The following is a 23757-nucleotide window of genomic DNA, read 5'->3' as shown; positions in this document are numbered from 1 at the left end:
ACCTAGATTAAACCCCACTGACTTTCTGGAATCCTATAAAGTGCTATGGAGTAGTAGAGAATCACATCCAATAATAATAATTATAGCTATATATTATCTAGAACTTTGAAAATGGCCACAGAGGCATTTTCTTGGGATTGGGACTGCAGAGAACCACAGTGAGAGTTTCATTATCCACACATGGCAAGTGGAAAAAATAGTTCTCTTGTAATCAGAAAAGTTATGGATTTGATTCCAGTTTTCTCTCCTGCACATGTCAGTGTACCTCTGGGCAAGACACCTCAGTCCTAGTTTACTACCAATCTGCATGATCAGCGTATGCCATTTTATTTTGTGCATCCATGGAAGAGAGTACATGTTCACCATATAGAACACAAAGGTCCACCACTTTATATATATATAAATCTTGAATTTCTAAGACTCTAAGGAAAATATTCAGTGGACTGAGACCAAAGCAGGTGTGGAATTGTTAAATCTGACAATAAAATGAAGGCAGCATCTCTAAAGCTAACATTCTAGCTGCTAATCACAGCATGGCAGAGGACTTAGTCTGGAGCCTCTTTGTTCGTTCAGGATCTGGCTGACTTCTAATAAATGATGGAAAAGTGAATTCTGCTTGAGATAATATCTGTTATTTAGAACCCTTTAACAACATCGTATGGTATAATACTTTTGAATAGGATTTATTTAAATATAGACAGAAATAATATCCACAAAGAACTGACTTTACATTTTGAAATTGCAGACTGTTACCACAGCTTAAACAAAACGTAAAGGAGATGAGCATTTTTTATTTTACATATCAACTCTCAGGTATACAGTTTATTCATGGGATTATATGATGACAACCTGGAAGTGAGACGTGTCAGGATACAGAGCTTTGAATTGTGTGCAGTGCTTTTATACATCCAGCTAAATACATCACCATAACAAAATAACATCAAAACAATCTATACATTGCTGCATGTGCAATCTGCTTCTTTTTAATGTAAAAGAATGAAGCTTTATAAATATGATTTTACATTGTCAGTTGATTGGAGTCCTTCCTCTAATACAGCAGTGATGCTCAGCGACCCTCCTTTGCTGTGGTTTCTAGGTGTAACTTAAGCTGCAGAATAACGGCATCAAATGCATCACAGAGTGGGAATAAAAACTGACAGCTGGCACCAAGAAGTGCTCCCTTAAATACACCAACGTTTACATGGGTTCACGAGTGCTGCGCCTCTGCCTACTGAACAAGCTGCTTCATCTGAAGGGCGTCTACAGGAAGTAAGGGGTCGTTGTTCGGGGAGGGATGACTCTTTCGGAGTCAGGCACTGCTCTGAACAGCTTTGGCTCCCTTGTGTTAACGTCTTTGAAGACCATGATGGATGCGATGTTGCCGCAGCGGTAGCAGTAATTGGGAGCCGACCACACAGTGACCAGCTTCTCGTCAAACATGAACTTGTAGCCTTCGTGGACGAGTTGATGTGCCCTGCAGATGAGCTTCAGGCTGTTGATGTGAACAAACTGCAGCAAGAGAGAGAGACAGAGAGAGAGATAAAAAAAAAAAAGCAGGAATTGTTAGCTGAATAGTTTCTGTCCTGGACTATATATATATTTTAAAACTGATGGAAAATCCAAAGGCTGTCTGTCATTTTGACAGATTACAATTCACACACATAAGGGTTGAAAGGCTTTCATCTTGTCAGCACAACATAGAGAAAGACAGTTCATGTGGTAAAGGCAACATTTATTAATTATTATTTCACAATATTTCTTCTCTATTTCAACACTGCAGCTGGCTTCTTTTCTAGCAGCCAGAAAAGTAGTGTTTTCAAGTGAGTTTTTTCACTCACTGTACAGCAGCATAGACAGCTCTCAGTAACCCCGCTGCAGAACATTTTAGCCTATTTTAACTCTTCAGTTTTCTGAACTGTGGTTATTACCATCCATTAAATTAAGAAATTCCACTACCTTAGCTTCAATGGTAATGGATAAACAATATTTATCTTAGCTTTTAAAAAATATATGTTTTTTGAAATGTTGCTATGTCATGACAATAACATAGCACAGATAATTTGTAAAAAAAAAAAAAAAAAAAAATAGAGCTCCTCTGCCCTGTAGAAAAACACAGCTTGGTAAGAAACAACCAATCAGAGCCAGGAGGAGGGTCTTAGCACTGTGAATCACCCCCTATGTATGCGCTGCTCACACCCTCCCCTTTTCTCTCTGCTACACTAAAAGTGGTTCACCACAATGGAGCTTGCCATTAATCCTCAGGCTAGTTAACATGGCCACCAATGACGGCGGATAAACACTTTTCTTGTAACGGTAAGTTGTTTCTCCGCCATCAGCACATTGAGCAACACATGCCCGAGCTTGATTGACAGCGCTAAGACCTTCCTCTTGGCTCTGCTTGGTTGTTTTTGAACAGAAGCGGCCTACTTCTGCAGATGGCAACATGAACACTGGGAGGAGGAGTGTTATACTGTCAACACATACATACGCTTCTGTCCAACTGCCATGCAAATTTTGAGAAAATGTTTAAAATGTGGGCTGCTCAGTGGCGCAGTTGGTAGCACTGTTGCCTTGCAGCAAGAAGGTCCTGGGTTCGATTCCCGGCCCGGGGTCTTTCTGCATGGAGTTTGCATGTTCTCCCTGTGCATGCGTGGGTTCTCTCCGGGTACTCCGGCTTCCTCCCACAGTCCAAAAACATGACTGTTAGGTTAATTGGTCTATCTAAATTCTCCCTAGGTGTGAGTGTGTGTGTGTATGGTTGTTTGTCCCGAATGTCTTTGTGTTGCCCTGCGACTGACTGGCGACCTGTCCAGGGTGTACCCCGCCTCCCGCCTGGAACGTAGCTGGAGATAGGCACCAGCAACCCTCCCGACCCCATTAGGGACAAGGGTGAACAGAAAATGGATGGATGGATGTTTAAAATGTCACAAAAAAGAAAATGCAAATTAGCCGTGTTTCCATCTACTGATTGGAGCAAGTCAACCAGGATACACAAAGATGTACACAAGGCTGTAATAACAGTAACATGTTGGCTACATTTGGAAAATGTTCTGACAAATGTCTGGAATAATGTTTCTATCTCATATTTAATTCATTAAGTCTATTTCAGAAAAGAAAATGTACTTATAGTGAGCGCAAAACCTTTTTTTGCAAAATTGAAGAAGTTATTCCAATTTGGTTGTTTCCATCCATAAACCATTTCTACTGTGATACTTGCAGATAAAATAAACATGGGTGAAAACATTATTATTGTGAAAGTTTTAACAAGTATGTAAGAAATCTTTCCTTTGTAAAAGTCACATATTGCAGCTTAAAAGGGAGAGATTTGATGAGATCTTCTTAAGATTTGAGACAAGAGCATAAGGACAAGTCTTATGTTGTATCCTTATTAACTCACTATGGGACTGAATAGGCCTTCTATCTTCCAGTTCTTATTGTTGTGTTTTTGTTGTCTAACTATATGATTTATTAAAGATTGATAAGCATTTGACCCATTCAGTTCATGTAATGTTTTCCACCACCTACCTCATTTGTAACTTTAGCTCCAAAGAGCCAGCCGGCTCCTCTGGGGCTGATGGCCCAGGTGTCTACATCTTCAGGGTCCGACCACACCAGGTCACAAAAAGCTCCTTTATGAGGGATCTCCTGATTTCGCTCGATGGTTCGAATTTGATCGAGGGTCTTTATGTCTGGAGAGAGGCCGCCGTGGACACACAGAATCTGCTCGTCCATCAGCTGACAGACAAGGACAGCAAACACAATCACGCTTCCTTTTCAGCTGGATGTGATGAAGCTGTTTAGGTTTATCCAAAATGCATTTTTCATGAAAACAAACATGACATATTCCATACTTACAGCTGCAACCGTTAGCATGTCGAATACTTTAGTGCAATACCGCCAGGCGTTTGCATTCCCGTATTTGGTTTGGCACTCGTCTGTGAAACATGAGATGTTCCAACAGAGTTTAGGGGTGTGGGCAGCCGGCGCTTGGCATTTTCTGCTAAACTAGCCTCACCATAAAAGCCGTAGACTTGCGTAATCTGCCTGCTCTCGTGGTTCCCACGCAGAAGTGTGATGCGGTCGGGCCACTTGGCTTTCAGCACCAACAGGTAGGTGAAGGTCTCCAAGCTATAATATCCTCGGTCAACAAAATCCCCCTGGAGACAACAGAGGCTGGTCACACAAACTCCAAACACCACGACTCTCACGTTCAGTCAGACAGAAACCAACAAACCATGAAGATGTAATTGGTGTCTGGAACCTGGCCGCCAGTTCGGAACAGCTCACACAGGTCATAAAACTGACACAAGCAGAGGAGAAATTAGTTTGGACCTTATATTATATTTGCACAAAACACAACCAGAATTTGTTTTTTTACAAAGCAGAACAAAAACAAAAACCCATCCTGATGAATTTACAGAAAGTATCTTACCTGTCCGTGAATGTCTCCACATACAGTCACTGGTGTGGAAACGGGCTGAACGTTGGACTCCTCCAGCAGAAGATCACACACATAGTCGCATAACCTCTATGGAAAAGAAACACGGTCAGAGGGAAGGGTCTGCAGCTGATCAACATGTCCACCTTCAGATGGACACACTCTAGAGAGAAAAGGAACTGCTTGTCACAATTCCATGCTAAGGTTTACTGTTTTTAACTACAATAAATCAGGCAACTTAAGCACCTGAAGGGCAGTGGTGTCCAGACTCTCAGGGGACGTTATCCTTCATGTTTGACTTCTGTCCCCGTTTTAACACACCTGAATCATGTGACTGAATGAATGAAATGAATGCTGCTGTTAGACTCCAAACTGGATCTTCAAAATGTTGTCATGTAATTCCACTTCTAAAGCAACTTTATTGGCTCCCGGTTGATCATCGGGTGGATTTCAAGATTTTGGTTTTGACTTGGTGAGCTCTGCATCAACAAACACCACTTCTGTCCATGGGGTTCTTCTATTCCAATAAGCCTGAACTATTTTATTAAAATTAATGGCAATAATGTGGAAAACTTCAAGAGGAATGAACATCTTCACTGTTGATCAGTGTTGTTGCTTCCATCGTATGTGACGTTCTGTAGTGCTAAAAATATGATCATGGCAGGTGGGCTAACGGATCAGATTATTATTACCGCTCGAGCGTGATAGATAGAAAAGATTGAAACGTAAAAGAGATAGAGGAAGCAAACGAGCCAGCTCTATCTGGCTCCAGTTTTTTAACATTCCTCAGTGAGATAAACTGTTGACTGCACACTATTCACTTCCTGTCCAAAACAGCAGCCTAGCATCATCAGCTACAACAAGCTAACGTCCCCCTCTTACTCTGTTCCTGTTTACTACAACAGAGAGACAGCGCTGCTAGCCATTCTTAAACACACGTCTGTATAAAACACGTTTCACAAACGTCACATTTACCTTGAGGTCATTTTCTGGGAGGTATTTACACTGTTTGGCAATCTCCGCATATTTATCTAAATCTAGCGGCGCCATTGTACCGCGAAGAGTTGACTCTTGCGCGCTTCCTGCGACGCTCCAGCGGAGTTCCACACACCTCTTCTGTTGCGCTCTACCGCCACCTACCGTCTGCGCGATCAAACTGAACGTGTACTAATTGGAACCTAGCTGAAAAAAGTTCAAGTAGAAACACCTAACATATCAAATTCCCTCTAAACGTAAAGAAGTAGATTAAAACAGGACAAATGAAGACTTTATCTCAAAGAGATTTAAAAATGATCAATTTATATTTGATGGAGACAAATGTCATTTGTGCAAAACTATATCATTATTATTTATTTGGAAATCAGCACATTTATATTAAGCTCAATTAATGTATATCAAATAGGATTCTTAACGTCTTATGATGTAAAGCTTCGTATTCTTTACACATAGATGTGACCAAAACTCTCATTCTTAAACTTATTAAAACATTAATTGAAGAACGGTCAAAACTTTTAATTTTCTTCTGGTTGTTCCACGTACACGGTTAAAAACTAAAGCGGACCCGGCCTTTCATTCGGTGGCCCCAAAGTTGTGGAACAGTTTACCCTTTCAGCTCAGTTTTACTGACACTGTTGAGGTTTCTAAAAAGCAACTAAAACATATTTATTTTCCGAGGCTTTTATTTATGTTTTGTGTGGTTTTAAGGGCCCTGCGACAGACTGGCGACCTGTCCAGGGTGTACCCCGCCTCTCGCCTGGAACGTAGCTGGAGATGGGCACCAGCAACCCTCCCGACCCCATTAGGGACAAGGGTGAACAGAAAATGGATGGATGGATGGGTGGTTTTAAGGCTGATTTCTATTGTACAGAACTTTGTGATTTTATGTCTGTGAAAAGCGCTTTATAAATAAACCTTACTTACTTTATTTTCTCACTGCATGTTTTTGTATAAGCCGTTGTGATTGTGTCTACTAGGTGTGTTGTTGTTTTTTTTTTTTTTGCTATGTTTTCACAAATGTATATTTCATGTGTACTGTTCTTTTTATGGAAAAAATATGAATAAATAAATAAAAACAGGGCATATGACAAGAAACGTCTTTGTAGAACAAAAGTAAGACTTAAATACATAGTCAAATAGATTTTTGGAACAGGCAAAGCATCAGAAGGGAAGGAATTCAAGTGTGTGAGATTGTATATTGATATGCTGATAATGTTAGCCTCCATCTTATCCCTTTTCACCTGGGAAACATCCAATGACAACTGCAGGAAAATTACATACTGAACCCAGAAAATAACATCACCAAACAATCTGTAACAGAAATAAATGAGTAGTTGAACTCATGATTAACTGAATCTATCAGTAATCGTGCAAATGCAAAATAAAACTAAAGCTACTTCATCTGACACTGAGATCAATGCCAGCAATAGATTTAGATACAATGTAAAATAACTGTAATCAGTGATACAATTATGAATGGTTATTTGTTTTACACATTCATCTCAAGAAGTGATTTTCTGATCCCACTAGACAATATATTGGGTCAGAGCTTACAGGAAAATGGTCAACTCCTTACTGTTTTTCTTCTTTGATAATCATTAAACTCAAGTCTGAGTTTAAAACTCATCCCAACACTCAGTTTGCTTTGTTGACATTTTGTTATGCTATTTTTTGATAATAGACTATGATTAATGTGTTTTACTTACAATTTATCTTTGACACACCAGATCATGAGATCCTTACCTGTAGGTTTGACTAGTGGGTGGGTGTCACAGCTTCGACCCTTCAATAATTTAGGTCCTACCTCTTCAATAGAAGATTTTGATCCATCCATCCATCCATCCATAGTAATTATCATGACGCAATAACAGATGTTTACATGTTTTGACCACCAGGAGGCAATATAATCCGACTATAAAAACAGAAGCCATATAAACAGTATGTAAAATTTCCTATCAGAAACAAGACTTAATTTTCACTTTCTTAAACATTAAAACGCACCAAATGTGCGTTTTAATATATATGTACATACAAATATATATACATACATATATGTTTAAGAAAGTGAAAATTAATTATATATTTAATTAATTGCTATATTAATTGTACTGTCTTTTGTAGGAGGGTGTGTGTAAGGTGTCTGGGGGGGAAAGCATCTCTCAGACACCTTTGTAGTATTTAATTTAAGCAAACCGTTAGCAGGAAGTTTCTAGTTATTTCATAATCCAACTGATTTTTAAAAAATGAAATACAAAACGACCACAAACAGGATATCAATTAACTGTCAAATATGACTATTGGAAAAAGTATTTATAAAACAAGCCAGAACATGTCATTCCCCTGTCATAGCCTGTTGGAAGTAAAAACCCGAACAAGCTTGTGACAAAACAAATAAACCTCCAGGGTAAAAACGCTTCATAATCTGTTCCGGGTATAAGACAAAGTACAATAACTATCGGGCCTATTATTATAAAATACAGAAAAATAAACTGATAAATTTATGAATGAGGATATTTAAATGAAGATGTTGGACAGTGTAGTAGGGTCGTTTGATAATCCTCTACACGTTAAAACCATGTTAAAGGATTGTCCAATCAGCAACTAAAACAGCTCTAAGCGACAGTCCCCCAGTGCTCCTATTGGCTGTCGAGCCCGTCAGTTCCTGTCAGCAGCTAGGTTGCAGTCAGGCTGAATATTGTCGGTAACAAACAGCAGCGTTACACCGCCGGGGGACATCAATGGTGGAGTACGCGTTTATTCAGGGCCGGGTCTGAGGGAGACCGTTACCGGGGCTTATACATGGAGAGCTGAGAGCGAGTATGAGCTTAACGTCCTCAATGATGTACATATCCCCAGCCCTGCTACTCATTCTCTACGGATATATTGGGTTTTCGGAATCTGCCCCTCGCATCAGTCCCAGCGATGCGTCGTCTATCTCCAGCAGGAAGCCCGGCTCAGGCGGCTGGGACGCCTTTCGCACCGGCGAGCCTCGCGCTGCTTCACCCGGGACCAGAACCCTGTCCGCTCCCCCGGCTGGAATCACATCCCACCCGACAAGCCCCGGCAGCCCTGGCTCTGAAAAGGCGACCACCTTCCAGCCTCCAACAACGGACCCGACAACCACCACCAGTCGCACCACTGCCACCCCAGACGCTGGAATAATCTCCCCCATTAAGGAGCAAATAACAGCGCCGAGTTCCCGGCTGACCTTGTCGCGCAAACGCTCCACCGATGCTCAGACATCACTTTTTAGCCCGGAGAAGATGCTGCAGACCATGGTGTCCATGGTTTCCCAGCACACCACCAACGATGCCTGGGCTGCAGATAACGCTGATGCGTCTGTTACCTCAGTAGAGAACAGTCAAGGTGAGCGATCTGGGATGAGTTGCTGTTTTTCTTTTTGTTGTTGTTTTTCTTTTATTATTCAGTTGGGTTTGTGCTGCATACAGTAACAAACACGGCGCCAGTGTGTTCACTGACTCAGGCTGCTGGAGGCTCGCGCTGTCTGTCATTTTGACGCAGACAGCGACCATAAAAAGATGGCAACAATAGGCAGACCACCAGTTTCTGCACTGCACCCTTTCACATTACAAAAGCCCGCTAAATGATACATATTCCATATTCACAGGGTGCATAATGCAGGTGCTCGTGCTTGGCCTTTGATGTAATTTGCAGGCCTTTTTTATTAGAAGATGATCCACACACTCCAGTGGGCTGCAGGAGGAGGGGGAGCCGTGAGGGGGTGGATGGCGGTTCTGATGTTGCTGCTCGGTAAAACCTCTCTGTCCCTTCAGAAACCAAATGCGTCTGGAGAGAAAGCAGGAAGGCAGCAGCGATCAGCTGCTTCACCCTGTCTGGATTGTTGTTTTGATGGCATGTTCAGCATCAGAACAAGGCCATCCAACCAAAATGGCCAGGCAGGCTGAAGCCATGAATGAGCAATGACAGTGGGGCCCCTCCCCTCTCACACCCCGCACACATCCCACCCTCCATGTGAATGTGTTGTTCTGTCAGCAGCAGACAGATGCTGAACGCCTTTGAACCAGAATGACTCTTAGAGAAAATCCCACCTATCTTTTCTCTTTTTTTACTATATGGTAGATTTCTCCAATTTACAAGAGGCTTTTAAGCATACAGAAGTGGTTATTTTTTGTTTGTTGTTTTTGCTGGTCTAAATCTCATTATTTTAATCCTGAGATTTCTTCTTGCTAAGTAGTTACCTCAGCCCCGAACAACAGGCCTTTTAGCCACATTTAGCCATATCGTGTTTCTGTAATGGTGTTAGTGCTTTAATAGCAGTTCGTTTTCTTCCACTGTGCTTTTGTGAACCATTCTCTGTTCTGATCGACTGTTTGGCCTAAAAAGATGGAGACCTTAGCTAATTCGTGAATGCCAATGCTCGGGGTCAGTTTGCCCATTCATACCCCCATTTTGTACCCACATGTTGCCATTTTATCCCGGTCTACTTCCATATCACCCCTAACAACAATCTGTAGTTTGAACCCAGATACGCGTCCATTGAGTTTCAGTTTATTTCTCTTGGTCATTAATGGAATTGTAATAATTAATTGGGTTAATAGTGATGAATATGAAACCACCCTCAATTAATTTAGTAATCAATTAATTGCTAACTGGGGCATACAGACTCAAAAAAGGCCATTTGCTGAAAGACAACATACTCAAAGAAGTAATTAATCCAAAAGTCTACAAAAAATATTTATATTTATATTTAGTGGCATAGTAAAGCAATGCTGCATTACTGCCTTTTAGGCAATAAAATATTGATTTTTTTATTTAAAAAAGGAATTGATTGTTTGTTTATTTGCATATTTAAATCTATTTCTAATATTGTATTAAGTGGTTAAACAAAAACACTGTGGAATGTGGCAATTTCAATAATCAACTACTAAAATAATTGTTAGTTGCAGCCCTAGTCAATAAGTACTTTGACGAACCTTAGAAATAAATATTCGTAAACGAGCTCAAATTTTGCGTATTTTAATTCAGGTGTACATCTTTTTGAGGCTCTTATATTACATCAAGTTTCCATTGTTTGTGGTCATGAGCCCAGGTGGAGCCTGTTGACTGTCAGCAGATCTGAAAGATTGACCCATAATAACTAGATGATATCCTGCTATATTTTCATTGCAGTTATAAAATCAGCTCTCTTTACTGTACGGACAATTTCTTAAGATATCTCACTGGTTCTCAGAGCAGGTATGGATTGACCTATAGTCAGTAAAACCGCGTGTTGTTATCCAAATGAAATTTCATGCCTAATGACTGCTCCCCTATTTTTGTATTGTAGCTCAGGTAGCCATTTTTTTCTTTGAGAACTTTATTTGTTACTATGCAAAATTATAAACATAATCAACAGTATAGTTATTAAAAAGCGAGATAAAAAAAACTAACCAAAAACGGGTCGGTGCAGCTCAGCACGATACTTAGTGGTCGGTCGCGTTCAGGAGAGCGTTTCCACTGTCAGTTGGACTACCACTGGGCAGACGGTGTTCAACACAAATGCTTAACATGGTAATGCAACGAGTAACGTGACATACTAGCAGGTTTCCCCCAGTGTATCATAAGCCTGGTGGAACACCAGTCTCTACTTGCCCCTTGGATTAAGCTAGGTTTATAGCTGACACATTGAACTGGGCACAAGGAGGTGCGCATCAATTATGCTGGCCCTCCTCCTGCCTGTTAGCCTCATTTGCTATTGTTTACAACTTCTGATACCTGCTAGTGTAGGTATTATAAGTTTTTTAATAGAAAAACATGGTGGGCTGCTGGTGGACTGCCCTAGTGCTTAGCAGGTTTTCTGGAGGAAACTTTGCACTAGTGTAATGAAATGAAAAAGAAATGACATCAGACTTGCATATCGATTTAGTAGGATACTCAAAAACTCTTTACAATGAAATCAGTCATTCTCATTCACACTGTGATCAAGTGTGTATCTTGTGCTTGTCACAACCAGTGACATTTTTCCTGTTCCCCCAGTTAATGGACTATGTTGTGTGACAACAAAAGCTCCACTCTAGCCGTACTGTCCCATCATCCTATGGACCTACACTTGAAGGGGGCCCAGGTTCATACGGGTCGGTTGGAACGGAAACAGACAAAATAGCTTATTAAACCACACCAACTCACGACATACCTCTCAGTGGAGACAAGGCTCTATGTACCATTAGATGTATTATTCCCACTTTACTGTTAAATTTGATTTCCTCTATATGAAATATGGAAAATGCTCGCTGTAGTAGCTGAAGGTTTTGTGGCGAGTGGTTAGTGTTATCTGTGGGGGGGGATTGCTGTGTTACAGTCAGCTTACAGGACAGGAAGGAGGTGAACTCTGCGTCACTGCAACGTACGTGATGCAGATCCAGTCTGATCTGCATCAAACCTGTTGTGTAACTTTGGAGAAGCACCTCTGGATTCCCGTTATCTACCTGGAGGAGCTGGAGGTCGAGCAGGAACTGTAGTGGCTGTGCGGAATGAGACACATTCTTTGCATGTCACGCTTCTTCAGGGGTGATCACAGGCGACAGACCGTTAGACTGTACTCTACAGACCAGCCTTTGTTACATAAACGCACAAGCTGCAGTGGAACCAGAGTGTAATCCAGGATGGGATGCCTGAGCAACATTCCAATAAAAATTCAGATGTTTTTTTTCCACCTGAACTGTCTGACTTCTTTGTCTGCTCAGCACAGAATGAAGACAAACAGCGGCGCCTTCAGTTGCCACACCTAACTTAACATCAGATAAATAATAGATTACCTCTCTGTACTCTAAAGGGTTATCATCCACATGCCTGACATCATATGTTCAGGTTCGATCAACTCAGTTTGGTCTAACACGTATCTCTACATGGGACTAGAGATTATTCTGTACTTCAGAAAAGGTGCAAAAGCAAGTTTGACTTTTTCATTTTGCACATGAGGTTGTGAACAATAATGAGTTGTTGCTCCTTCCTCAGTCATACTGCACTTTGCTCTCTCACTGGGGCTGCCAACAACTCCAGAACATTTCCGTCATGTTCATGTTTAGTCCATTGCTGTGTGCAATTTCCCTGCAGATATTCCCCAAAACAATGTTCCATTGTCACTAAAGGTGGGAATATTAAGCAGCGTTGCTCAAAAGGAATGTAAGCCTGGTAGTTAACACCAACATTGGACTGTACAGGTTTATGAAGCATGCTGGATTAACTGCTTCCCTATTCACTGTTTACACCAGCCTCACAAAAAAGATTATACCAAGAGGGCGGGGCACTGACTTGCTGTTATTATAGCAAGGTTTAACAGTTCAAAATATTGAAGAAAAATCATTTCAGCTTGTGTCTTTTGACCTCATAAATAATTAGATTCTGCTTTAGACCACTCCTTTCCTTTTTCAGTCTGATCTGAATGAAATAGTAAACTCACCCCACTCATGGGGTGTTTTTCCGTGTCGATGTTCTGCAAAGGCCTGATAAGGAGCATTTGATCCGGTTCAAAGTAGGGACTTCTGCCCTGTTTGCATTAAGATGAACATTCTAACCAACCCATTCACTTGTACTGTGGACACGCTTAGTAGCTAAAAGGGACTGTGCTTATACAGTGACTTGAAATCTAAAATTCCATGATGTCAGCATATCACAAGAGACGTGATAATACTTAACAATCTGAGCCAGGGGGAACATGTTTATTGAATAAAATTAGACAGATAATGGAGCTGTGATGAACAGTGCAAATACACATGATTTATTATTGCAAAATAAAACAAAATAGCTCACTCTGCAAAGTCGAATATGACAGTTGTTCGACCCGGACAGACTATGACTGATCCAGTGGAAAACCAAACATGCAAATGTCCCATAATCAGACTAATGTTCATGAAAAAAACCTTATTTATGTGCTGATGGTAGTAAGCAGAATAAAGTAAAGCAGTCCATGTTAAATGCTGCATTGTATTCTTTAGTGAATGACTCTTCTGTGAATCTGTGACACAAAAACTGTTTCAAAAATGCCTTGTTGTTTTGGAATACTGTGTGGTGTTTCACTTCTTTAAAAAATGTTTGGGTTGCATTGTTTCAGATCTTCTCCATACTGGTGCTGTAGACACTGTTGTATTAAAAACAGCCTCCGTAGGCCAGGTTTGGGTGTTTGAACTTATTTCTGTTCATATACCTGCAGCTCATGGTGCAGCACTCTATAATAAACCACTTTCTGCCTGTTGTCTTACATCAAATAGGATATTTACATACTTTGTCCTTCTTCTTTCATTGCTGATCTCTACCCTCCTCGCCAACCAGAGGGGGTGTGTAACTGCAGCAGCGGCACTGAAGGAATTTCGGATCCAGACGTATGCAACCAGAGCACGGGTCAGTGTTCTTGCCTGCTGGGCTACACAGGCCTGCAGTGTGAGGAGTGTGAGGAGGAGTACTTCACCAACGGCACCAGCGGCTGTCTGCCCTGCTCCTGCGACTCTTTCGGGGCCGTAAGCCCGGACTGTGACAGGTCAGGATGCTTTTCTTTTCTTTAACCCGAAGACGTACTTTAACTTTAGCAACATTTGTTTTTGCCAAGACCTCAGCAGTGTTTGTGCTACAGTTAACCACAATCTAATGACAGACTGAACTAAAATATTAGCCATATCTGTATCATTTTTTTTTAAAAAAAGTGAGACATGCACACAAAAAAACTAAATTAAACATTTATTCATTTTCAATGTGTCTACTTTGACTCTTCCTGTCGGTGAACTGTTGCTGTCCATCCCAGAGCCTGTATGTAGGACATTGGGTTGGGGTATGTAAACTTGTGAGCCCACAGCAGACCTGAACACAGCACCTGAAAATGAACATGTGCACCAGGGTGTTTTGTTCTCATCAGCGCTTATTAAACCGCAACCCATAAACCCCCCTACCCCCCAAACATTACACACACACACGCACCCCCGCACACGCACCCACACACATGCACTCTCACACACCACCACCAGAGAGCCATTTGATAGGCAACTGAATGCTAATATGACTGTTTACTATTCAACCCCAAAGGTTTATGTTCTGCAGGTGGCTGGGGTGAGGGTTCCAGGAGCACTCTAACAAAGGTTCTAATAAAAAGGCAACAACCTTGACCCTGATTTTTATTTTATTGTGACTGAAAATCGTTGTCAGTTTTATGTTGCAGTCTTTGTTATCATTTCTTACGGTTAGCAGCTGCTATCCTTGAATCTAAGCATCCAGTAGAAATCACTAAGCTGGCTTTATCTCTTTGTTTTTGAGGCTACAAGGAGTAAATAGTCACACCTGCAGTAAATCACTTTCTTTTGGCCTGTATTTTGAGGAACTACACATTAGCTTTCCAGCTAACACTTGGTGAACTCTCCATAGTGGATGCACATAATATAAGTTGAAACGTTGCGTATAATGTTACCAACGTAACTATCTCAGACCTGGGCATCGAAGAGCCCACAGGCCACATCCAGCACTTCAGATGTCCTCAACCTGCCTGCATTAAATTTGGAAATCAGAGTTAATTCATTGTGCAAATTAAATACTGCAGTTATTTGGAAAAACTGCTTTTAGTAGGAGGGCAACAGTTGTATGCAGGCTCTGCACCAGCAAACAGGTGGAGGAGTTAGCCTAAGAGGCTTTGTTCAGCCAGCAGGTCTTGACGCTCATTTCAGATTTTTTTTTTTTTTGGTGAAATTTTTTTGTGTGTAATTGTACATATGACTGACTGAGCTTTAGGGTCTTCATCAGGTGTGGCCATAAAGGACAGTGAAAATCCATCAGAGCAACCACATACAGTCATATTCAATAAGCTTAAAAACATGAACTATTCCTTTACTATGACACAGTTAAATGCATGAAACTTGTCGGTATGTGAATAATGTCAAACCTTTTGGCCTCTTGGTATGTTTTGGTATCAACCTGAGTGTGTATTTGTTTGTTTGTTTGAGATGCTCATATAATTACATAATTACATTTAATGACTATATTAATGTTATTCTCAAAGAACTTTAAAGTGTCTGTAATTGCAAAAATCATATAGTCTTAATCTAATAAAATCAAAACGTCAGGATCCATGTATCGCAACCACAACCACATCATAATAGTGCAGTGATCATCAACTTCCTGCGAGGCATGTTGCATAACAAAATGGCATTGCGTACTGACTTCAGAGGACAGTTAAAACAAGTAGCAGTAGCAATAATAAAAACTTTACTACTAACAGTAAAAGCTCCAACAACAATATTTCACAGAAAATGGTTTGAGCAGGAAACAGAACTTTGAAACGCATCATGAATGAGACGGAGGAAGTGACATCATGTGATAATTGCTGTTGGAAGTTCTTCAATTTCTAATGCTTCTGTTGTTTGATTATTTGACTTCAAGGCCACATTTTCAAAAGTCTTAAAGTCCATAGTCAGTAATAATGAGTTTACGTACTGGGCTGAGGGGAAAGCATGTTATGGAAGTGTGTGTGTGTGTGTGTGTGTGTGTTCAGGGCTCTGACAGCCTGAGGAAAGAAGCTGTTGTGGAACTTTAAATGGGTTTAGATAAGTCATGTATTGTAAGTCACGTATGGTTTATGTTTGATTAGTTATTGATATGCAGACATGTTGTAAAAACTCTGACAACACACTTTGAGATCTGACAAGTGAGAGGTCGTTTCAACCTTCTGACGCAGCGCTTGCTCCACAATACACCACAACGTCCTGAACCAGACTGATGACCTCCAGCATGGAGAGCCGGGTCGCGGTGTTCCACAGCTCAGTTCTCCTCCAGATGCTGTGTACATCAGAACCCGGCCTGATCCTGGTTCTGAGCATTGATCCAACCTGTCATTCAGGAGGAATAATGGCTCACCCTGCTTACTGTCTGAAATCAGAGCCGGTGCACAGACTGCACATTTTACATACAGCTTTCCCACAAGTCACAAGAACTGAAAGCTGTGTGTGTGGGGGTGTGTGTGCGTGTGTGTGTGTAGGGAGTGGGTTGGGGGAGCAGTGGTTAGAAAAGTAGTTAAAATAATCTCTATGCCTCCTGCCTGTTTCTAGGAAAAGAAACGCTGCTGCTGCTGCTGCCCTCCAGCAGGCTGAGTCAGTGTCCACTGTAGTGTGGAGGATGTGTGCTGTCATTCTCATAGAAACACGTCACTGCATACACATCCATACGTACATAACTCTAAAAGGTGTAATGAATCCTGTCTGGAAACGCAGCAGATGTTTGACATCTGGGTGAAGCTGTATAGGTTTGCTAGGTTCAGACATCAGAGGGTTCTTGTGGTTCTGGAGGTTCTTGTGGTCTCACTCTGATGTTCTGGGCCTGGACTCAGATAAACCCTGCTAGCCTGCTTTACCCCATCCAAGAGCTTACCACTGTAAACTCCACAGATTAGCCAGCTGCCCCCCAGACCCCCCACCCTCCAGCCTGCTTCTTTACAAATCTTTCCCATTAAGTAATGAACTGTGATGGGATCGGTCTGCGCCTTAATCTTGCGTATCTATTATGAGTGAAATATCTGGAGTTTTCACATACAGTGTTTTTGTGGTGATGTATATACACACCTGCTAGCAACGACTCCAGAATCAGCAGCGCTACACACAAAGAGGAAGGAATATATGAATGAAAAGTTCTTCAATACATCAAAATCTGAATGTCCTTCTATGTACCAGCTATTATAAAATAAAAATATATGATAGCACCTCAGATTGGCACAGCTCACCTAAATCTTTGGATCAACATGGCAACAATTGGTGAAGTTACACAAAGCCCAAAGCCGCTCAGCAAAGATCAGATTGGTGGGGGTCAGATTAAATATGTTGTATCTCACAGAGGGTTAGCATGAAAAAGGACTGCAGCTAGTAATTAGTTAGTCTCTTGATTAATCAATCAAATAAAAAGTTGGCACATTCTGCAAATTTTTCATTTCACCCGTTAAGCTTATTTTATTAGAAATACTTTTTGGTGTTTCGTTGTTGTTTTTAAACTCTTGTGTTTACGTTTATATGTACTGTACGTGTATTTATTGTTTGTTTGGGCAGCTGCTACAATCCCAATAAAAACCCTTTTGAGTCCATAACAAATCAAAGTATGTTCTATTCTATTCTATTCTATTCTATTCTAAGCAAATTAAAAGATGCAAATGAAGAACTAATTTAATTCATCTTTTTAAAATAAGAACATAAACATCTTATTGCCTAAAATACAGTAACATTGAATCCTATTCACAACTGGTTACCAAAAGGTGCTTAATAGGAGTTTTGTTCACTGAATTTGAACCAGGTAAAAGTAAAACCAGTGTTGTATAGTAACGAAGTAAAAATACTTCACTACTTTACTTAAGTATATTTTGGAGTACTTCATACTTTCCTGGAGTATGAAAATTTTTGATGACTTTCACTTTTACTTCACTATATTTCCGAACTTAATTGCGTACTTTTACTCCGATACATTTTCAATGTGTGGTTTAGTTACTCGTTACAAAAAGCGAGAGAGAGAAACAAAGTGTTTTGATCCCACCTACTGATTAGCAAGTAGCAAGCAGGCTACCGAACAAAGTCCGTAGCCTGCTTGTCTGGGCTTGTTCATCACCACCAATAGGATACACCTTCTTCTTCTTCTTTTCTATTATGGCGGATCACAAGCAACTTTAAGGTGCATACCGCCACCTACTGTACATGAGTGTGTAGAAGCATTACTTCACATCTATTAAATTCTATTTTTTAATTTTGTATTCTTAAGATAAATAAACAATGCTTTCCTTAATTTGTGAATATCTGTTATGTTTCCTTCATTTCCTAATATACCTTTAAGATTCCATTCATGCCCCATATTTCTAACTATTCTCTTTAATTCTTCCCTTTCGAGTTCATTTGACTTACATTTCATCAATACGTGTTCTACATTTTCTTTCACTCCACATCTCACATTTATCATTATTTTTCCTCCCTATTGTATAAAGCATGTCATTTAAGTAGGTATGACCTACTCTTAATCTACTAATTATTATTTCTTCTCTTCTGTTTCTTTCATTAATGCTTCGAATTTGAACTGACTTTTGTACTTCATATAATCTTCTTCCTTTCTTATCTTCATTCCACATTTTTTGCCATTTCTTGATTTCTTTACTTTTAATTAGGATACACCTGTTTCACTTCTCCCATTAAACACAAAGCAAGTCTCGCAATCAGTAGCAGTCACATGGAAATTCTATCTTACAAAAACTCCCCGTCCAACTTGAAGAAACACATCGAGGTAACTTCTTATGAAATGGTTATAATCCTCCTGTTTCAGTAACTATAGCTTGGTCACTAGACACTACTGTATTGTGAAACGTTGACCATAAATTAACTTTGTTTGGCATTGTTTCAGTTCCACACGTGGTGTATTTAGCTTAGGCCTAATGTTGACTGTAGCAGGCTACCTAGACTCCTCTGTTCAAGGGGGACAGAAGCCATAGCGATAGCAATTTAGACTAAATTTAACGAATATAGGAAAGGCATGCAAGTTCAAAACCAGGTTTACAGATGCCAATAAGCTGCATTTCCCTCCCAATTCTTTTTTTCTTTTGCATAATGACCAGTTGTGTGCACCACCTACTGACTGTAGCATTGACTGATTCACTGATTTGTGAAGTAGAGTAATCGTAACAGCTCTTTTTCTTCATGTTGGCCGCATTTTCTGTACTATTTATTTTTCTCATTTTCAGCACTGACCTTACTTGAAGGGAAAACTTAAGACTTACAAAAACTTTGTATTTTCTGTCCTGGAGGGTTTACTAAGAAGCTGGTTCAGTTGTAAAGCAGGTTAAGTTAACCTTGTGCTATAGGTAAAGCACCTAATTTTCTTAACTAAATGATGCCTGCAGGTATATCTATTAGCAGGTTTAATTTTGCCTGCACTTGGTTGGGTACATTATTTTAAGTGTATTTGACAAGTTTACCAAAATATAAAAAATGTCATTCAAACTGCATTTGCTTTGTTTTACTTTTTACTTGTACTTTTCATTACATTACTTGAGTACATCCATTTTTACAGTAATTTCCATACTTAAGTACAAGAAGTTTCAGATACTTTAAGACTTTAACTCAAGTAACATTTCAGTCAGTGACTTCGACTTTTACCAAAGTTATATTTTGGAGAGGTACTTGTACTTTTACTTGACTCTGAGATTTCAGTACTTTAAACAACACTGAGTAAAACTATGCTAGTTAAGCAGCTCTGAGCAGAACATATTTACAGACATAAAGGTATTTTTTTATCCTAAATGCAAAATGTACCTATTTTTGTACAGTTTTGGGTTAATTACTTCTCTGAATATGTTGTTCTTCAAGCATATGACCATATTTTGAGTCTGTAGTCTTCAGCTAGCGATTAATCAATTACTAAATTAGTTGATTATTTAAATAATTGAGTCATCACAATTAATCCGATTAGTGTGAAGCAGGGTTATCTCTTTAAATGCTGGCAATGTGAGAAAGTTGTTTGACTACATAAAGGTTTTCATTTAAAACAAAGATGAGCTTTGTGTGAAAACTCTGAAATGTCCATTTTTAATGTTTTGTCTTTCTATGGTTTTAAAGTGCCACATTCAGGCCTGCTCATTTCGGTCTGGATAATGCCAATTTTACTAACTATACTGCGTTCATGAGGAATGTTTTAAAAATAATACATGTATTGTTTTGTAAGCACTCAGTTTTCATTTTTGCAGTGTCTCAAACTTCATATCTTGCCTACCAGGTCAACTCAAAAGCAACAGCCACAGTTATATGATATTGAAAATCTCTTGAATTAGGAAGGCCCTCTGTTTAAAAGAGTAGCGGAAAATACATGCCCATGCAGGACTAGGTTAATCAAGATTTAGAAAAATCTGCAGAACTTCAGCAATCATGGAACCAAAATGTCACATGGTGACACATTTCTAAAATAAACCTACAGTTGGAGAATCTGGATTGGTCAGAAGAAGACCAGATGCAAAGTAAGATCAAGAAGCTTGAAGTCTGAACTATTTTGTTGTGTTTCTCTTTAAAGAAGCAAACACAACCTTTATGGGAGGCAGCATTATGTAACAGGACTGATTGTAATGCCAGAGTTCACAGAGCTTCTTCTGTAAAACTCAAGAAGGGAAACTGTTGGTTTCTGCTACCAATACCTTCTTGCTACATACATTGTAGATAACATTCCAATAACATTACAACAAGCTGGTAAAAGAAACGACTGAATGTTAGTGTTCAGCTGCATGAAATTAGTAAACACACGTCAGTCTGTACAGAAAAAGTGCTGAGTCCTCTTTAAGGCTCAGGGTTGTAGATTAACTCACCTTCCATCAGCGTGATACTCATACTGCTGCGACCTTTGCTCAGCTGGTTATGTGGTGTGAACTAGAACAATGAAGAAAATGCTGTATGGTATACTTTGTATACCTTAATATATCTCTGTGGCATACCTTAATTTGAAGGTAAAATAATAAAATTTTACCTTCAAATATTATTTGAAAAATAATAAATAAAAATAATAAAATTAAATAATTAACTTTGAGTTTTCTTCAATCAGTACATGGTTCACATGGAAGAGCATCGTTGTCTTCATGACCTTTATCTAGGTGTGTGAATGGATAGGAAAAGATTAAGAGTCTTAGAGTTTCAGACCAGCCACAATGCGGAGCCACTGGTCTTACACAGGCCCCTTCCTTTGAAGCCCTGTAGCATTTATCACTGGGCGGAGACCCTGGGACAGATAAAGACCCTTTAGAGCACAAGTGTCCAACTCCTGTCCTTGAGGATTGCCATCCTACAACTTTTCGATGTGTCTCGTCTTCAACATTCCCCACTAAAACAATCAGGTCATTGAAGTACTTAACTGCATACTAACTCAGCCATTGGATTCTGGTGTGCTCGTCCAAGGGCACATCTTAAAGTTGCAAGACACCAACCCTGGTGTCCAGCAAATCAATGACTGGAGTTTGACACCCTTGGTCTTTTCCAGGATAAGAGTCTTTCTCTATTGCTAGAGATGGATGGATGGATGGATGGATGGATGGATGGATGGATGGAAGGAAGGAATTGACATGTATAACACTTGTGAGCTCACTGTGATGTCTTGACTAATGAACGGTTTATTCTGCTCATTAGTGAGTTCTATGAAGAGTTACATGAACTCTTCACAACCAGCCAATAATCAAATAGAACTCTTTGTGTTGTCTACTAGCAGCTTTTCCATGTGTTGGATAATATCTGGTCCAATGTCTTAATAAACTTCTGTTTTCAAGCAAAGGATTGTAAATGCTTCTGACCTTCTGTCCGGTTTCCCCTGGAACAAAAGATGCTAAATGTTTGCCTTATTTTATAGTGTAAGGCAGAAATAGAAGACCACCGGGTGTGTGGACTCTGTCAGAGTCAGGAATGGTGCACTGCACTGGCTGCACTGGAACTAGTGTTCATTTGTTGCTGCCAGATCCTTCCAGACACGACCATCCAACCCTGGAATTCTGGGCTGAACTTCCCTGGAACCCAGACATTCCTTCAGGGTTCGCAGCTCTGGAGACGCCTGGTGACACTTCTTATTATGATGCTGTTCAGTTTTCCCAGCAGGCCCTGAGAGATGTTCCCCTCTCCCTCACATTATGCCTGCAGAAGGTCTGCCGATCATGGGATGTACGTACAGTGGTTAGATGTTTTTGTCGATGTGTATCTGTCATAGCGTTGTTTGAGCTGTTTATTGAGGTCAGCTGCACTGTCTGTGTCATATCATAGAGGATGGAAAAATCTGAATCTGGAATGAATATTGATTATCTATGTGGCTTTTTCACTTTCTGTGTCACCTAATTTGATAAAACTCCATTTATAAGCAATGGAAACTTGTTGTACTGATATTAATGAAAAGCTAATATGATTAATATGACAAAGTGAGAGAAGATGCTTCCTCATTTTCAAGTAATTGTCAGTATTTTTGTATATTTCTAGAAATTGCAAATAAGACACAGAACTGACTAGTTATTGTGCAAACTTAATGTAGACATCAGACTGCAGATGACTGGTGAGCTCCAACCTTATTTGGTATCTTCAAGGCTTGATGTGCTTCAGATGTAGAACATTATTGATTATGAGGTTTTAAAAGAAAAGGGAAAAAAGGAAATTGAAGGGTAAATTAAAGCAAAAAGTAAACACTGGGAGATTGGGAGCAGCAGAGATAGTGGCTACATTTTCATTACCAATGTGTGCAAAATCCTGTCTATTTCTGTCAATTTCACAATTGCGACATTTTCATTAAATAAGAAATGCAATTTAAATCATACGTGAGTAAGTTTGTTTTCGCAATAATCATTAAAAAATATGTTGCGCCATAATTCTCCAGATACTTCCTGTTGTCATCTTCTTCGTGGTTTGCACCACTAGCAACATCTGGTTGTTGATCATGAGGAAAAAAGTTGTTCCAATGCAGTATTGCAAAATAAACCAATTTTGATATGGTCAAAAAACCACCTCATCCTAGCATCAAAGTTTTTGTAGAAAGTTAGTTTTTTTATAATTTGCAGCGTTTAAATTAAGCAAATTTATTTTTGAATTGTCAAATTGTGCAGTTATAAGGACAATGGTTACACAGCTAGTGTATGTCTCTGACATGTCTCTAGGTTTCATCCAGTTCGTTAAATGGTTTTCATCTCTGTAGCTTCTGATAGAAAACTCTGACCTGCATCATGATGTTACTGCTCGTTTCATCTTGTAAACTATAATAATCTGGATAATTGAAGAAGATTTTGGTGACGTTTTGGCATTTCCATTAGAATGAAGCTTATCACTAAGGCAGACAGACACAGCAAACAAACTAATATATTTCTTGTCTGAAAATGGCTGCTTCAAACCCTGAATTATTCTGAGGGTTAAAGTATTTTTTCATTTGATCAGCATGTGTCTTAACACTGGGGGTAATATGAACATTTTCGAGTGGCTCAGCCAGAGTACCAACCTCCGTCTGACTGAGAATCTGTGGAGGGAGCTCAAGATTAGGGTGATGGCAAGCAGGCCTTCCAGCCTCAAAGACTTGCAGCTCATCCCCAAAGATAAATCATCAAAATACCAGAAGGGATGTACAAAAAGATGGTAGGTAATTATTAGAAGGGTTTGATGCTGTAACATAGTTAAATAGATCACCACTGATTATTGAGGAAGGTATAAATCATTTTTGATGCATTAAGTTTTATTCAGATTTGACTCGGCTTCATCTTCATCTTCAATGTTCTTAAGGACACAGTGAGTTTTAACCTTTCAATTTTCTATATAAGTATCAGTATTTAAGTTTCTTTTCTACCTGATTTTACAGGATAGGTTGTGATTAAC

General features: G+C 39.8%; 2 protein-coding genes across 2 annotated transcripts in view; one reads left to right on the top strand and one right to left on the bottom strand.

The window, feature by feature from the left end:
* Positions 1-657: 657 nt before the first annotated feature.
* LOC114155078 (serine/threonine-protein phosphatase 6 catalytic subunit) lies at positions 658-5564 on the bottom strand. Its single transcript, XM_028034752.1, has 7 exons — positions 5414-5564; positions 4433-4528; positions 4235-4300; positions 4016-4157; positions 3856-3935; positions 3526-3735; positions 658-1509 (listed from the first exon to the last, which is right to left on the bottom strand). The coding sequence occupies exons 1-7, from the start codon at positions 5486-5488 to the stop codon at positions 1261-1263; spliced, it is 918 nt and encodes a 305-aa protein (XP_027890553.1). The 5' UTR covers positions 5489-5564; the 3' UTR covers positions 658-1260.
* A 2539-nt stretch (positions 5565-8103) lies between these two features.
* LOC114154699 (multiple epidermal growth factor-like domains protein 9) overlaps positions 8104-23757 on the top strand; it is a 38604-nt gene continuing 22950 nt past the window's right edge. The window contains exons 1-2 of the mRNA XM_028034030.1: positions 8104-8800; positions 13724-13928. Coding sequence (XP_027889831.1) covers positions 8254-8800; positions 13724-13928 — 752 coding nt within the window. The 5' untranslated portion in view covers positions 8104-8253. The remainder of the gene's footprint in view (positions 8801-13723; positions 13929-23757) is intronic.

Source organism: Xiphophorus couchianus, chromosome 12, assembly GCF_001444195.1.
Source record: "Xiphophorus couchianus chromosome 12, X_couchianus-1.0, whole genome shotgun sequence".
Taxonomy (NCBI): Eukaryota; Metazoa; Chordata; class Actinopteri; order Cyprinodontiformes; family Poeciliidae; genus Xiphophorus; species Xiphophorus couchianus.
Note: the sequence above shows the minus strand (reverse complement) of the source record. Positions and strands in the feature narration are given on the sequence as shown.

Bases quoted from the DNA above. Each gene is read 5' to 3' on its own strand.
- LOC114155078 (XM_028034752.1), bottom strand. From the start codon at position 5,488: ATGGCGCCGCTAGATTTAGATAAATATGCGGAGATTGCCAAACAGTGT. The intron at 4,529-5,413 runs GTAAATGTGACG...TCTTTTCCATAG, and splicing joins TCCCAGAAAATGACCTCAAG to AGGTTATGCGACTATGTGTG. The intron at 4,158-4,234 runs GTTTGTTGGTTT...TGTTGTCTCCAG, and splicing joins ACACCAATTACATCTTCATG to GGGGATTTTGTTGACCGAGG.